Source organism: Perna viridis, chromosome 13, assembly GCF_037379345.1.
Source record: "Perna viridis isolate PV_CMFRI_1.1 ecotype Kerala chromosome 13, ASM3737934v1, whole genome shotgun sequence".
Classification (NCBI taxonomy): Eukaryota; Metazoa; Mollusca; class Bivalvia; order Mytilida; family Mytilidae; genus Perna; species Perna viridis.
The window spans coordinates 30,660,884-30,678,993 of NC_142457.1; the positions used below are offsets into that span (position 1 = coordinate 30,660,884).

The 18,110-nt window shown below is 33.5% G+C and overlaps 1 protein-coding gene across 2 annotated transcripts in view; it reads left to right on the forward strand.

Annotated features, from left to right (window-relative positions):
- Positions 1-18,110, forward strand: part of LOC148600308 (uncharacterized) — a 65,545-nt gene that overhangs the window by 20,161 nt on the left and 27,274 nt on the right. For both annotated transcript variants that reach the window (XM_088557827.1, XM_088557828.1), the window contains exons 10-19: positions 1,216-1,305; positions 3,157-3,218; positions 4,241-4,348; positions 8,103-8,206; positions 9,560-9,670; positions 10,476-10,668; positions 14,038-14,111; positions 14,906-14,969; positions 15,934-16,037; positions 16,333-16,460. In XM_088557827.1, coding sequence (XP_088413953.1) covers positions 1,216-1,305; positions 3,157-3,218; positions 4,241-4,348; positions 8,103-8,206; positions 9,560-9,670; positions 10,476-10,668; positions 14,038-14,111; positions 14,906-14,969; positions 15,934-16,037; positions 16,333-16,460 — 1,038 coding nt within the window. The remainder of the gene's footprint in view (positions 1-1,215; positions 1,306-3,156; positions 3,219-4,240; positions 4,349-8,102; positions 8,207-9,559; positions 9,671-10,475; positions 10,669-14,037; positions 14,112-14,905; positions 14,970-15,933; positions 16,038-16,332; positions 16,461-18,110) is intronic.

The following is an 18,110-nucleotide window of genomic DNA, read 5'->3' on the forward strand; positions in this document are numbered from 1 at the left end:
TCTCTAAGCAAGAACAAAGAGACCTATATTCATACAGCTGCAACCTGCTTGGTGGTAAATGTGTGAGGGTTTCCTTGTCATTCATTTGAAGATCATTGGGGTCTTGAGCTGACAATTTTTATCCCCGTTAGGTTGTTGTCTTTTTGACATACTCACAATATCCATTCTCTTTATGTGTATGGAATGGATGAGACACCATATCCATTCTCGTTATGTGTATGGAATGGATGAGACACAATATCCATTCTCTTTATGTGTATGGAATGGATGAGACACAATATCCATCCTCTTTATGTGTATGGAATGGATGAGGCACAATATCCATTCTCTTTATGTGTATTGAATGGATGAGACACAATACCCATTCTCTTTATGTGTATGGAATGGATGAGACACGATATCCATTCTCCTTATGTGTATGGAATGGATGAGACACATTGAAATAAAATTTTGGGTCAGATGAAGCTTATATATCAAGAAAGCAGAAATTGACAATAAATTGACGCTACTGATCATGATACTATCATAATGCTTCTAGATATCGTATTGTAAAATTTCTAACATAACTGGGCTCTACTTGAACATTTGTATTCACCATTCTACAGCAATCTCATATATAAGTATCAAAGTAACTTGGACTAATTTCATTCTGATTCAAAGAAAAGCTTGAAAGGCTTTGGTGAAATTGAATATGATACAAACTTTTATCACTGATTTCAAGATTATGTCCCTTACAGACTTATCTCCTTTTATTTTGAATTTAGTACATTCTATATAACTTATATCTCTTATGAAAAACCACATATTAATTTCTGATTAATATTAAGGTTTAAACAAATTATTGAAAATAAAAACATGTAGGCCTTCCAATCATGAATTACATGTTGCATGACTCTTAGTTGGAGTATTATTCAATAAATTAAAACATATTTTTCTCTCATAGCTCATTACGCCCCACTTGCAGTGATAAGGGTGTGTTCTTCCATAACACAGAGAGGACACGTCTCTTATCCTTTGCTTCTCCTATACAGCTGAATGGAATTGAATGAAACTTTCACCAAATCTTAATGACGTATTCACATCATGCATCACCTATTTTAGATTTTGATCCAAGTCAATGTCGAGGTCAAAAGGTGCATTTTATCAAATGTGAGAGTGGGGGGTATCAAGTAAGTGAGCATTGCTCAAATTAAGGTCTTATTAACTATTTTTCAGCAAGTCCTTGACAGATTATGGAAATGCCAGTAATAAGATGGTGAAACTTGGACAAAAAGTGATGAAAGAAGCTGGGAATATAATTAAAGAGTAAGTCATTGACTGAAAAGAGTTAGTCATTGATTGGTAAGAGTAAGTCATTGACTGGAAAGAGTTAGTCATTGACTGGTAAGAGTAAGTCATTGACTGGAAAGAGTTAGTCATTGACTGGTAAGAGTAAGTCATTGACTGGAAAGAGTTAGTCATTGACTGGTAAGAGTAAGTCATTGACTGGTAAGAGTAAGTCATTGACTGGAAAGAGTTAGTCATTGACTGGTAAGAGTAAGTCATTGACTGGTAAGAGTAAGTCATTGACTAGAAAGTTAGTCATTGACTGGTAAGAGTAAGTCGTTGACTGGAAACAGAAAAACCTTCCTTTTTATACAACCACAAAACAATTGTTATGATGATGTCCTCATAATCTTTTTCATTCCCAAAACTTTTTGGATCAGGCATTTATAAATAGAGTAATAAAATCCCTGAAAATTTGTAGAACAACTGATGACAACATATTTTAACATCTTCAAATGAGTACATTTTATTATGTGTTCGACAAAAAATTGAAAAATTGTGCCAGTACCAAATGTGTTGCATTTGAAACTGTTCACCATTTGCAGAGTTATTTGACTATACCTCTGTCCATGTTGTAATTACAAAGTTATTTGACTATACCACTGTCCATGTTGTAATTACAAAGTTATTTGACTATACCACTGTCCATGTTGTAATTACAAAGTTATTTGACTATACCACTGTCCATGTTGTATGATAACTTGTAAGCTTTGGAGGGTTTTGATTTTGCTATATTGGTCTAAAGATCAAAGCTGGAGATTTGCTGAGGTATTGTCTGAGATCAGTTTGTTTGTGACAAGAAGTAATTGAGTTAATTACCAAAGGTGGCTTTTTCTCCTTCTTTGACACAAACATGATGCAGTAGATTCCTGAATGCGGCTTTTCTCCTGCTTTGACCCAAACATGATGCAGTAGATTCCCAAATGCATCTTTTTCTCCTGCTTTGACTTTAACATGATGCTGATTTTTTTATGAAATATCAGTTGGCAAAAGCAGGAGAATTGACGTATGTTTAGCCTTCACTAATAAAGCTCTTGTTTTTATTGATTTCTGATTAACTTTCAGAGTTATAGGACTTTAAACACAAAAAGGGGAATCACCTTTGGCACAGCATTTATTTTTATTTACTTAACACAATTTCAAATTCATGAAATCAAAATCCTTAGGAACGCTAATACTCTCTTTTTTTTCCCCCGTTGAAGCGTTGCTTGTTACATGGAAATACTGAACGTCTGTCTGTCCATGTTTTCCACATTTTTTTTTATAATGCTTTTACCAAATAAATTTGTTTTTTGTATGTGGTCTTATTACGAAGAGTTACAGATTAAGTTCCACATTTTGTTATGGTTGAATGATTTTTGCTGAAGTTATGACCCTTGGACTTGAACTGAATTTACAGTTTTCCACACTTTTTTCTTGTAATGCTTCAACCAATTGATTTTGTCTTTTGTATGTTGTCTCATAATGAGAAAGAGTAATCAAGGGAACCAAGGTTATAGCGGTAATCAAAAGAATGTTATCCAGGGACAAAGACCAGACATGGAAAACAGACATTCACAACAAAGAACATAAAGTAACTAAAATCATACATACAAAGTAACAAAAGTAAATGAGCAACTCGGACTCCACTAAAAACTGGGAGCATAGACCAGGTGCACGGAGAAGTTACAGATTAAGTTCAACTTTGGTTACGGTTGATTGATTTTTATGGAAGTTATTGCCCTTAGACTTAAAAAATTTCAGTGAATTTAAAGTTTTCGGCACTTTTTTTTTGCAGGGGATAATAGAACACTGTTCTTTTATTAAAGATTGATTTTTTTATCATTACAGAAATGAGGCCGATATGAAGAAAATGAAAGAAAAGTTGAAAGATAAAATAACTATTTATGATGGTATGATTATACCAATAATTATACCCCCACCCAGTGTGTGGATGGTATATTAGAATCACCTTGTATGTCTGTCCATCCTTCTGAATTTCCTTCTAGGTGTCTCAAAACTTCCAATAGATGGATTGGTTTTAAATTTGTGTGTGGCTTTTTTTATTTGGGGCATATGTTGTAGAGGATTTTGATAGCTATTATGGGGGTAGTGACTATTTAGGAAATTTTGTCATTTTTCATGATGTACAGGTGATAACTGGAGTAAAGTAAATGGGAATCTTTATCATTTTATATTGGCGATCTAAAATGATTAAAACTGGTTTTCCATTGTTTACTTGTTCCTTTTTTGGTGTCAAGACTGTTTCCAAACAAATGTAGGGGAGGTAATTTTTTGCCAGAATTTGCTCAGAATATACAAATTATTCCAATAAAGGGTTGTGGGAGTTTCAACCCCCTGAAAAATTGAGTTGGCAAAAGGTAACATTCATTTAAATCAGTCTTTGGTCCTGTTATGATGTTAATATTTTAGCCATCATCAAGGCGGTAGACCTAGTGTAAGGAACATTACTCTTGAAATCAATGATATGTTTGTATCATTTTCAATTTAACCAAAGCCTATCATGCTTCCTTTTGATTTTGAAACAGAATGAAATCAATCCATGTTACTTTGATGCTTACATGGCATTAATGTAAAATGCTGAATACAAACATTCCAATGATTTGTAAGAGTTTTGTTCCTTACCTCAGATCTACCTCCTTAAACTAAAAGACATGGTATAATTTTATGAAAAATAATTACCAAACCCAGATAAAAGAATAAAATAGCTGTTACAACATTAATGTTTCAAAATGGCATCACCAAGTATCATTTCTATTCAACTTAAAGAATTTTGGATGTTTATGTGTGATTTTTCAATCCAAAAATATTGGCCATCAACAAACTAAATATTTTGTCTTAAGTTGTTATGAAACAATATCATTATAATGGTTTAATTTCTATAATATTTTCATTTAAGACCTTTTTTTTTCAGAACAAGAGCTGATGGTTGATGCACTGAAATGGGAGAAAGCAATGAAGTTAGTACACAATACTTTTGATGATGCATTGAAATGGACAAAGAATGTTGCTTTTAGAAATTGTAAGTATTTAAGTACCTGTCTTTCTAAAAATCAGACAGAAGGTGATTCATGCATGTTAAAAACCCACCAAATTCAGTCTTATTTCTTGTTCCTAAACGGTTACTGATCACATAACCAGTCTTAATTTTTCACTAGGGTGTTGCGCTTTTGAGATAAAAATCATATAGATTGTACATGAAATTTGCACTTTGGAAGTTATCGTTTTTGATTTGGCTTCATTTTGTTGATTTCAGTGGGAGATGAATGTATGATTTTCTTAAAAATGCAGTTCTAAATGCAGAAAATATTGTTGTTTTGTGAAAGTATAGCATATGTAGACTGAAAAAAAGTACCATTTGTTCCGTTGGTTTTTCTTCACCATAAATCACTTTACCATTGGTAGTGTCTGAATTTTATGTGGAAGAACACTGTATCCTGTAATTATTTTACTTTCTAGGTTCATATTGAAAAAGCGTCGTCATACTGTTACTATGGGCTTGTATTACTTTTGTTGTCAGGTGTTTCAATACTTATCTCAAGGTTTGTTTACACTTGTAGGCCAGAAACTGTTTCACTTTCAGTGTAACATGAGTGGTATGCACATCCAGTGATTTTCCAGTAGTTTAGGGGAAGGGGCTCGGTGCCCATGCAATTGGGAAATATTAAAAATCTGTATATTCGATTTTAAAGGCTGTTAATTCAAGTTAAATTTGAATTCAGAACATATTTATTATTTAAAATTCAAGTTTTCTCTTATGCTGGTCTCTGAATATATCAACTAGTCTCTCAAGGTCTACATCACTAAATTGATCCTTTCCCTCTTTGACAATTTTTATAATAGTATCTAAATTTTTTTGTTTTAGTCTGTTTCTGTCATGGATACAAATGTCATTCATTAGACTGAATGATTTTTTCAACTGCAGCTGTATGTTCACAAATGTCCTTGCTTAGAAACACTATGGTATAACCATTGGTACTTATTTTCATATTTTAGGGAACTGAATTTTCTTGCTAAGTGATAGCTGGAAAACTATGGCTCATTGTCAGTACTTTCCTGACTTAGATCAGTATTGTCACTGCTAGTGCTACTACATTCTGGTGGATTATCATTTTCTGGCAAATGAACTTCATTGTTCCCAGGACAAGGGCTAGACTAATTCTCTGTGCTGGGAGCAGTTGACATTAATGAAAACGTAGCAATACTATCATGACTATTAGGTTACTAACAGTCACAGTGGAAGAAGGAATGCCTTATTGAACCCAAATTATTCCTGCACTTGCTACCATCGGCAGAACTTAATTTTTTAATATAGTATTTTGAATTGTGCAACATTGCACAAAATTGTATGTGTCAATTTTCTGTTTTTTCTTTAAAGTAAACTTACCTTTGTTTCAAGCACAAAACTGACCCAACCTGATGCATAGATTACAACACAATCAGTACGTTAAGATGGGATCACTACCGCAACACCACAAATACTTATATAAACTGGTTTCCTATTACGTTAACGCTCACGGTGACCAGTTTAAGAGATTTGTAAACAAGAAAAACATGAAACCGCAAGCAAAAAAATCACAACGATATGTCTTTCCAACATAATATTAAATTGAGAATTTTGCAATTAACATTTGGGAAAATTGGAGCATATTTCTTATTGGGAACAGGGCCGATATTCAGACCCAAAATGAGGGTTGGAAAATCACTGACCTCAAATGAATAAAAAAACAGTATTAGTTAGGGGAAGTAGTTCTTAGCTCACCTGGCAGAAGGCCATGTGAGTTTTCTCCATCTCTTGTTGTAAGTCGTCTTTATCGTCATTAATATTTTTTGTCCCCAGCACGGGGACACAGAAATGTCCACGTCATCCTTGTTTTCTGCACTTTTTTTTGTTATACTTTTACCAAATAAGTTTGGTTTTTTTTTTTGTATGTGGCCTTATTATGAAGAGTTACAGATGACATTCCACTTTGGTTACAGTTGAATGATTTTTATAAAAGTTATGGCCCTTGGACTTACAAAATTCCAGTGAATTTACAGTTTTCTGGACTTTTTTTGTAATGCTTTTACCAATTGATTTTATATTTTGTATGTAGTCTTACTAAAAGATGTTACAGATTGTTTGACTATAGTTATGGTTAAATGATTTTTTACAGAAGGTATGGTCCTTAGACTTAGAAAATTTCAGTGAAATTTCAGTTTTCTAATTTTTTTTATTTTTTTTCGCTGGGGGCATTGCACCTGTTCTTATATTCAAAACTCTTTTTCTCTGACAGTACTTGACCAATTGGAACCAAACTTGGTATGAATGTTTCCTGCATAGGACTGATGTGGGGATTTTTTATCTGTCAAAAAACATGGCTTTTGTTACTAAAAATAGGGATCAGACAGTAGTTTTTGGCATATATCTCCAAAACTGTTAGGTTTAACCATATTCTGACACTTGGTAAAAAGTTTCAGCATGATGAGATCTATCTGTGGTCAAAATTTATATTTTAATCTGCGAAGCCATGTTGCAGTTATTGGTTATTGCTTTTTTCAGACATTTTTTTCTTTATTTAATGTTATTTCTTTCAAAAATCGTGTCCTCTGAGACTATTTGATGAATTGGAACCAAACTTGGTGTAAATGTTCCTTGGGGAATCTTGCATTGAACTGATGTGGGGATTTTTTATCCTTGAAAAAACATGGCCTTTGTGACTAAAAATGGAACATGGGGGTCAAACAGTAGTTTTTGGCATATATCTCCAGAACTGTTAGGTTTAGCCATATTCTGACACTGGGTAAAAAGTTTCAGCATGATGAGATCTCTGTGGTCAATATTTTTAGTTTTTCTCTTATTATTTTCAAAACCATTAGGTTTAGCCAATTGCTGAAATGATCCTTATTATAAGGCCTATAAATGCCTTTAAGGGATCAAAGTTGTCAGATGACTCCTTGTAAGAGTTGTTGCTGTTGAAAGTTGAAAAATAACACTTTTCAGCCAATGTCTTGTAAACTATAATAGATAGAGAGAAACTCTCAATCACTGAAATGATCCTTATGATAAGTCCTGCCAAAATCTTCTTGAGTCAAAATGTTTGACAACTCTTAGTTAAAATTTATTACCCTGAAAAGATTAATTTAACAAGGTGAGTGATTCAGGCTCCTGGGAGCCTCTTGTTTATTAAAAGACATTCTGCTGATTTAAATTGTCATTCATTTTGATGTTGCTGCCCCACTTAAAATCTTTTTGTTCTTATTCCAATTACCTATGAATATTCAGTCTTCCATTTTTATGGAGTTTTCTATATTCTCTATATTTGCTTGTTTGTTATTTGCTATGTGTCGTCCATGTTTTTTTGCATCACTGCCTGTAATTTCCCTCTATCATTACCCGAAAATGTTCAACATTCATTTTTCATGTTTACTATGGAACGGTCAATAGGTGTGTCAAATAATAGAAATGAAATAAGATCTGTAGATTTGGAGATTGACCTTTAGAAAACTGTGTGTCTGCAGGGTCCCATGCCACACTTATTTGTGCCATACTAAAAAAAAATCTATGCCAATGTTGCATGGGTACAGTCTGGATTTGACAGATCATTATGACTGATCTGCAACTGTCAAGGGTTGAGAGCAGACGCTATCACCTAGCTTCTTGTGGTAACCAAAAGAAAATGTTACTTCAGGCCTTGGTTTCATAAAAAAAAAAAAAACAAAAAAAAAACTCAAATTGATATTTCCTCTAATCTTTAATTTCAAGTGGTTTGATCCATCAGAATTTCTTTATCCAGGTTATATGAAGACTCAAAAACAATTTAAGAACTTGTCGTCTGCCATGCACAAGAAGATTCTTGATCTTAATGGGAAGCAAAGAGAAGTAGATGGATTGAAAAAGGTTTGATTTGATAATGTGTTGATGTGTTTCGCTTTTGAAGAAAAAAAATGTTTTAAAGAATTATGGAACTATAGATAATTAAGCCAATCCAAAAAAAGTATTGGTTTTAAATATTTATCACCTAATTTTGAATCTCAAATTGCATTTATATAGCCACTTCAGGAGGTAGACTTCTGGAGGTAAAACTAGGGTAAGGGACTCAACTCTTAAAATTCATTGAAACATTTGTATTCAGCATTTGACATAAATTCATGTAAGCATCGAAGTGAACTGGATTGATTTCATTCTGTTTCCAGATTTATGTTGAACTAAAAATATATCAAAGTTATTTGTTTAAAATAACGTCAACTGTTGCACTATTGAAAAAATGCTTTATGTCAATGTTTCCTTCTTACTTAAAAAAAATAAATAAATACTCAACGTAAAATGCTTGCTTTTTTGCTTTCATTGAAATTTTCCTAATCTAACATAAATTGACATCATGAAGAACTGTTCTGGCATGACAGGAAAATGAAGAGAACCTTTAAAACAAATCTAATTTGATTCAATGATAAGGACAGGGAAAGCAGAGAAAAGAAATGAGAAATAACCAAAATAATAAACAAAGAAACAGAAGTAAATGAGCAATTTGGACTCAAATAAAAACTGGGAACTTAAACCAGTAAGGTAAACACCCACCTGTAACGTGTGATGTCTATGGTAGACCTAAAAAGAATACAACACTATAACTTGAACTAATCGCTTCTCATTGAGCAGATAGATAAGTCATAAAGATCCATGAATTCAGGATGATAAGCATTAAACTTGTAACTCCTAGATTAACAAAAAAATTAATATGCAATGATCCTCGTGTTCAGTCATCAAATTTTAGTTATCTAAAAAAAAAAGTGTTTGTAGAATGTTATTTAAATTAAAAGTCAAGGGAAATAATCCAAATTATGGGTTAGGTCTCACTAACCACTTCTAACGTTTCCATTACTTTACATGTTAAAAAAGTAATTTTCAAAGTCTCAGTGTGAATTCCCAGGACAAATGACATCTTAAAGCTGCATACCGTTGCGAAGCTTGGAAAATAAGGCTTCCAAAATCATTATGCTAATGGTACGATGATTACATGATAATTTTTAACATGTAAAGAAATGGAAACGTTAGAAGTGGTTAGTGCGACCTTTACTCATTTGCATTTGTCATTACTGTATGGTTTGCGATTATTTTTTTTGTTGGCTTTTGTTTGTCACAAACATTAATATGTTTACACAACAATAAAATATTTGAATTTGAATTTGAATTAAAAAACACTAAAGGTATTCCTGTAATATAGTTAAATTTTAATGAATAGTTACTTTTTTGAAGAAACTACTTGATACCAAAGCCTCTGCAGAAAAGAAAAACAAAGAGTTAGATGAACTGAAAAAGAACATGAGAAAGTTGTCTCGAGAAGCTGAAGATAAAGCTAAGTTACTGGTAAGTGGAATGTCCCATAACAAATACCATATTGAAGAGGGAGTCCTTACCAAACCAGACAGTTGGTGGCAATTTTGCTTTCAAAAAATTTTCGCCCACTTCATATCAAGCGCATTCTTTCTCAAAGATGAAAGTTGGTTTTTGATTACTTTAAAATAAGTAATTTTCATGGTTTACTAATAAATTTTCGCTATTTCCATGGTAGACTGACAAGTGCAAAATTTGTACCTGCTAAATTGGTTTTTTTCTTTGCTCTATAGAATGCTTATCATTTTTTTTTAAACTGTGAAAAATTGATATCCGTGAAAATGTTCACTTGACAGAATCAGCAAAAATTAGCAATAATGAAAATTGATATGTTTAACTTCAGTGATTAGATATATAATTTACATAGAAAGCATTGAAATTCAAATTTGAAAGAATAATCAAGGAATCCAAGATTCTATCGGAAAATAAAAGAATATAATCCAGGAACAAAGACCAGACACAGAAGAGTAATCAAGGGAACCAAGATTCTAGCAGAAATCAAAAGAATGTAAGCCAGGGACAAAGACCAAACATGGAAAACAGTACATTTATACACACGATAGTAGTGTTTGTTTATTGGGTGTTATTGTGCATGCAGGAATCCTTAACCACTCAAGGAGTGATGTCTTGTAACGTCATATTACAAAGTTTGATCTTAAAGTCAGGAGTTACTGGAGTGCTGGAATTCATACAAAGATTAATTCAGGTAGAAACTTGGAAACATATCTTATTATTTATTTATTTATTGTTTTATTATTATTATTTTTATTTTTTTAAGAGCATGCAGGAAAAGAAGAACCAGACTCTACAAGAAAAACTGTTGGGAACAGAGCAAAGGGTTAAATCTATGGAGAGAGAACATATTGCCATGGAATCTGCTGTCAAACAAGAGATGGAACAGAAGGAAAAAGAATTAGCTGCAGCAAAAACAGCAGCTGAAGCCCCTCCCCCACCACCTAAAATCCAAAAAGGTCAGAAAAATAATAGCTGCTGAAGCCCCTCCCCCACCTCCTAAAACTGAATAAGGTCAGAAAAATAATAGCTGCTGAAGCCCCTCCCCACCTCCTAAAACTGAAAAAGGTCAGAAAATAATAGCTGCTTAAGCCCCTCCCCCACCTCCTAAAATCCAAAGAGGTCAGAAAAATAGTAGCTGCTGAAGCCCCTCCCCCACCTCCTAAAACTGAAAATGGTAAGAAAAATAATAGGTGTTGAAGCCTCTGAAGCACTCTTCCAGCCCCACCTCTCAAGGTAAAAATTGAAAGTCCTTCCCTTTTTAAATGTGATGCTCAAATCAGTCCTACTTGCAGTGGTATTGTTTTTATTTTATTAATAGGCTGTCCACTGAAAAATCTGGTAGATCCTATGATATGAGTAGCAAAGGGTAAATGTTTTCCCACTGAATTTATTTTCCAATGCAATGTATATACCATATATAAGAAAAAAATATAAAGTTTGTTTTGGACCCACAATGGATGGCTCAGAAAATGATTTTTAAGTTCCCTTTTAAAACAACCAAATTATGCTCCATTTGAAGAATTATCATCCTTTTTGAATGAATTTCAATGCTTTCTATGTAATTTATTTCTTTTTTATCCATGCAAGTTAATCCAAAACCAACATTCAACTTTAAAAAAGGATGCATTTAAGATATAAAATGGGGGTGGTGGGGGGTAATTTTTTAAAGCAAAATTTGTCATGTGCCATCCACTGCCTGGTTTTTGCATGGACACTCTCCTGGTTTGCCCCCACCTTTTATTTTCTCAGAAAATGTTTATCGTTCATTTGGAATTGGAAAACTTTGAAATTTGTATCAAAAGTACTTTGACTTTCTTCTCTGATAACATGTTTTGCTTTTAGTACTAATACTTTGATGAGATGGGTTTAATTCAGCACTGTTTGGGGACATAATTTAAGCCATTTTTTAAATTAAGTGGAAAAACTTTCACTAGTTTCTGCTATTCCAGCATTACAATCATCTGATCAAAGAAAAATTTAATTATTCCTTTAACTTGGTATTTTTTGATACATCCATTTGTTGACAAACTAATTAATGTCTACTGCTATCATTCTGTCTGTCTGTCTGTCATGTCTCAAGCTCTGTTGTGATAACTAAAATATCTTTTAAAGATGTTTGCTGGTCATGTTCAGCCATTTTCTCAGATTTTTTTTTACTCTTCTGGTATTATTCCTTTCATAGCCCAGTACCCCCCCACTTTTCTGTTAAATAGTCCTTGAAATGTTATTGGAAAAAGTTTTTATGAAATCCTTGTTATTTTTTTTTTGGTGGTTTTAATGGATAACCTATGTAAACTCTCAAGAAATCCTTTTCCCTCTAAAATTTGAAATGCTTGTATCTCAAAAACAAGCACACTGACCCATCTATTTTTCCGACACAGTCGGTATAGTTTCGCTTTTTACCCTTTTACTAAAAGGATACTCTTCTATGGAAAAGCAAGTCACCTGCTTGTTTCCCAATTGGGCAAATACTGATAACTTAGAGGCGTTTGAAAAAAAAATGTATCAAAATTTGTAATTGTGTGCCATGTTATTTTCTTGAAAGAAATGTAGAAACTTAGAAGTAAAAAGAAGAAAATTTTACTGCGTCGGCCATCTTTTTAGTTCACCTAGCCAAAGGCCACGTGAGCTATTGACATCACTTGGCGTTTGTCGTCGTTAACATTTTTTCAAAACTCTTCTCCTCTGAAACCACTTGACCAATTGAAACCAAATTTGGTATGAGTGTTTCTTGGGCTTTTCTGCATAGAACTGATGTGGGGATTTTTGATCCATCAAAAAACATGTTACTAAAAATAGAACATAGGGGTCAGACAGTAGTTTTTTGCATATATCTCCTAAACCATTAGGTTTAGTTAAATTCTGGCATGGGGGTAAAAGTGTTCATCATGATGAGATCTATCTGCAGTTAAATTTTCATTTTAATCCATTAAGCCATGTTGGAGTTATTGCCCTTTTTCAACGGTGTTTGCTATTTTCAATGTTATTTCTTTCAAAAATCTCCTGTGACACTTCTTGACCAATTGAAATGAAACTTGGTATGAATGTTTCTTTGGGTATCCTGCATACAACTGATGTGGGGATTTTTGATCCGTCGCTGTTACTACAAATAGAACATAGTTGTCAGATATTAGTTTTTTTGCATATATCTCCAAAAGCATTAGGTTTAGCGAAATTCTGACTTGATTAAAGTGTCCAGCATGATGAGATCTATCTTGCCGGTAAATTTTCATTTTAAGCTATTCAGCCATGTTGGAGTTATTGCCCTTTTTCAACAGTTTTGGCTATTTTCAATGTTATTTCTTTCAAAAATCTTCTCCTCTAACACCACTTGACCAATTGAAACAAAACTTGGTATGAATGTTCCTTGAGGTATCGTGCATAGAACTGGTTTGGGGATTATTGATCCCTCGATTAAAATTGCCGCCATTACTAAAAATAGAAAATAGGGGTCAGACAGTAGTTTTTTGAATATATCTCCAAAACCATTAGATTTAGCTATATTCTGACTGGGCTAAAGTGTCCAGCATGATGAGATCTGCAGTTAAATTTTCATTTTAATCCATTTAGCCATGTTGGAGTAACTGCCCTTTTTCAAAATAATATTTACTTTTTTTTGCTATCTTAAATGTTATTTCTTTCAAAAATCTTCTCTGACACTACTTCACCAATTGAAACCAAACTTGGTATGAATGTTCCTAGGGATATCCTGCATAGAACTGATGTGGGGATTTTTGATTTGTGGAAAAACATGGTTGCCGTTCCTAAACACAGAACATAGGGGTCAGACAGTAGTTTTTCGCATATATCCATAACGGTTAGGTTTAGCCAAATTTTTTCAGTAGCTGAAATGATCCTTATTTTTAGGACTATGAAAGTTTTCAGGCATAAAAGTTGTCAGACAATTCCTTATAAGAGTTATTGCCCTTGAAATAGGAAAAATGACAGGTTTTTTTTACAGTTTTCAGCCAATATCTTGAAAACTATGATAGATAGATAGAAACTTTCAATTGCTGAAATGATCCTTATGCTAAGTCCTACCAAAGTCTTCTTGAGTCAAAATCGTTGGACAACTTCTTGTTAATTTGTTGCCCTTGAAAAAGGGAATTCAACCAGGTGAGGAATTCAGGCTCCTGGGAACCTCTTATTTAAAAGATGGTACTTTTTTTCTTATATTGTTCTAGCATGAAAGATCTTTAAAAATGCAACAATCCTTTAAAATCCTTGTTATTCTGAAATAGACCAGCGAAATATCCTTAAGGGAATTTTATAAGAAATGGAACGAAATAACCAAAGGTGAATAAAGTTAACTCCATGTATTTTAGCTATTATCAAAGTATTAGATCCAGAGATGGTACAGAAACTGAAAGATGCTGAAGAAGAATTAGAAAGAAACAAAGTAAGGTGCCTAATTAATTTTTGACTAATCTAATATTTTTATTTTAAGTTAAGGAGGTAGACCTAGGGTAAGGGATACATCTCTTACAAATCATCGGAATGTTTGTATTCAGCATTTTACATCAATCTCGTGTCAGCATCAAAGTAACTTGGATTAATTTCATTCTGTTTCAAATGAAAGCTTGAAAGGCTTTGGTGAAATTGAATAAGATACAAACATATCACTGATTTCAAGATTTATGTCCCTTACCCTAGGTCTACCTCCTTAAATGACAATGTGTGCAACTTCATGTTTTGTGCTGGTCAATTTCTGGTCTGTTAAAGGTTTGCTTTACTTTGTGTCTAACCTATAGCAGATATTATTGGCAAGTTAGGGTAAACTCAGATAGCAGAAGTTTCTTAAAATAGACACCCCTGTCATCTTTTAGGAGAATGCCTCACTCCTTCATGGTTGTTTCAGAATAAAATGTTAGGTGTGGGTTGGAATGCACCTCTTTCAAAAATTGATGGTTGTTTTTTTTTTGGTTTTTTTTTCGGAGATAGCCTTAATAATGAAAGGAAATAATTAAAATTATATCCATGGTGGGGTCAAATAGAAAGTGGCTTTCAACCGTCTATAAAATTATTTCTTGTTAGTTTCCAATAAAAATTGTTTTAGAACCAAGAAACATACTTACAATGGCCCTAGGGTCTGTCAACAACTTACGTTTATTATAATTATGTGGGGTTTTTTTTAGGGAGGAGTTGTGGAATGTGTTGTCTTCCAACACAATAATTGCTTAATTTACATTACAGAGGCAAATTACAGATATGACTGACAGGATATCTGATCTAGAGAGGCTACTCAGGAGGGAGAGAGGTATGATATGACTGACAGGATCTCGGATCTAGAGAGGCAACTCAGGAGGGACAGAGGTAAGATATAACTGACTGGATCTCAGATCTGGAGAAGCAACTCAGGAGGGATAGAGGTCAGATATAACTGACAGGATATGAAATCTAGAGAACAACTCAGGAGGGAGAGAGGTATGATATGACTGACAGGATCTGAGATCTAGAGAAGCAACTCAGGACGGATTAAGGTAAGATATGACTGTTTGGATCTCAGATCTAGAGAAACAAGTCAGGAGGGAGAGAGGTAAGATATGACTGACAGGATCTCAAATCTAGAAAAGCAACTCAGGAGGGAAAGAGGTAATATATGACTGGAAGGATGTCAGATCTAGAGAGGCAATTCAAGAGGGAGAACGGTAAGATATAGGAAGGTTACATATCAAATTTTGATTTGTATGAAGGAATATATTTACTGTTGAGGACTGTAAAGGGAGATAACCCAGATTAAAGGTTTTAGGTCTCGCTAACCACTTCTAACTCATTTCCATTACTTTACATGTTAAACAAGTAATTTTTAATGTTTCGCTGTGAATTCTCAGGACAAATGACACCTTAAAGTAGCATACCATTGCTAAGCTTGGAAAATAAAGCTTTCAAAATCATTACTCTAATGGTACGATGTCTGTAGAAATTCTTCACACATGTAAACAATATTCATACACTTTTGTAGTTAATTAGACATTCTCAGCTTTATTTTGACTACTTTTAATCAGAATACACACAATTAATGCACTTACAAAGCATAGGTCTAGGTTCAGTGTTTTTGTTTTGGTACATGTACTACAGGGGGTGGCCATTTGACCTGGAAGTGGTAAGTGAGACCTGGCCAATTGCCCGGAAGTGGTTAGTGAGACCTTATATATCAAAACCTCACAATATTTCTAGTTTTTTTTATGTATTACTGTTATGATATAGGGCCTGTTTTGTAGAAAAAATTAAACATCTGAGAGAAGATTTGGAAAAGGCAGAAAGGGAAGCAGAACAAGCTGCCATGACAGTAACCATACCAGATCCAGTCAAAGAGGCTGTAGAGGTAATAAACAGTCACATATGCTACATATGGTAATCATATGATAATTAACGTATGATAGAAGTATGCTTATTTTTTTATTATCTTATTTTTACTTAAAAACATATAATAATCATATGTTTGCTAAGAGCGTATCATTTTTTTATGACAATCATGCCATAATCATATATAAACTGAATCATATGATTCATGTGTGGCACTTAGAGGGTTAGGGAAAATAAAGTTACACTGTCCTGCATTTCATACTTCTATCTTTTAGAAGGTTGGGATTTAAAATTGAGCTGCTTTGATTTTTCAGACTTCAGAAGGAGGAGAAAAAGACACTAAAGATTCCTCGTACTATAAGAAATTACTAAAGGGAATGAAGAAGGACTTTGCTGTCGAACTTGAAAAACTCAAAGCTCACTTACAGAGAGAAAAACAAAGGTTAGTAGGGAGTAAGGAGAGAAACAATGGTAATACCCTACATACTCCTGCTAGGTTAGTACACTTACAGAGAGAGAAACAATTGTAATACTCTACATACTCCTGGTAGGTTAGTACACTTACAGAGAGAGAAACAAAAGGTAATTCTCTACATACTCCTGGTAGGTTAGTACACTTACAGAGAGAGAAACAATGGTAATACTCTACATACTCCTGCTAGGTTAGTACACTTACAGAGAGAGAAACAAAAGGTAATTCTCTACATACTCCTGGTAGGTTAGTACACTTACAGAGAGAGAAACAATGGTAATACTCTACATACTCCTGCTAGGTTAGTACACTTACAGAGAGAGAAACAAAAGGTAATTCTCTACATACTCCTGGTAGGTTAGTACACTTTCAGAGAGAGAAACAATGGTAATACCCTATATACTCCTGGTAGGTTAGTACACTTACAGAGAGAAAAACAAAAGGTAATTCTCTACATACTCCTGCTAGATTAGTACACTTACAGAGAGAGAAACAATGGTAATACTCTACGTACTCCTGGTACCATAGTACACTTACAGAGAGAGAAACAATGGTAATTCTCTCCGTACTCCTGGTAGGTTAGTATACTTACAGAGAGAGAAACAATGGTAATACCCTACATACTTCTGTGAGGTTAGTATAAGCAAAATTGCAGTGGAAAAATAAGAATAATGCAGTGAATTAAGAATAAAGTCTTTTTACCCCAAAATTGGTCTTGTAAATCATCTACATAAAAGAGAAATAATTGTTTCAAGGAAAATGTTTGCTTCATGAAAGAGCGCTGCCCATAACCTTGTTTTTATTGGTAATTGAGAATAGAAATCTTGAATTATTTTGAATTATATCTGCAGCCCTCACAAACTAAGCTTTTGGGGTATGTTGAAATTACCTTGTCTGTTTATTTGTTTACATTTCTAATTAGCCCATCTCCTAAAAACTCAAGGAATTTTTATGAATTTCATATTAAAGTTGGGCTTAATTATGTAGATGTGCACAAAGTATAACTATTCTTGGCATAATCCAAAGGAAAATAACCTAATTTAAGAAATCCTCCTAAACCTCTCCAGAGTTTTGAATAAGTTTTGTTATCAGAAGGTTTGGTTTCATATGGAGGAGTGCATGAAGGAATGTAAATATTGTTGGAAGTTTCCACAGGGAGATAATACAAATGAAGGGTTCAGGTCCCACTAACAACTCCAGGTCAAATGCAAATGGCCACCCCCACTCCCCGAATGTAGTACAGAAAACGCACTGAACCTAGAAATATGCATTGTAAGTGCATTATTTGTGGGTATTCTGATCAAAAGTAGTCAAACTAAAGCTGAGAATGTGTACTTTAAAATCATATTTGTAATTTACTACAAAAGTGTATGAATATTGTTTACATGTGTGAGTAATTTGCCTCCATGCTGTCAGTTAGCAGAAAACGTAAAAATGTGGATTTTAAGTATTATATATTCAAGTAAATTTTGTGAAGAATTTCTATGATCATCGTTTCATTGGCATAATGATTTGGAAAGCCTTATTTTCCAAGCTTTGCAATGGTATGCAACTTAAAGATGTCATTTGTCCTGGAAATTCACAGTGAAACTTCGAAAATTACTTGTTTAACATGTAAAG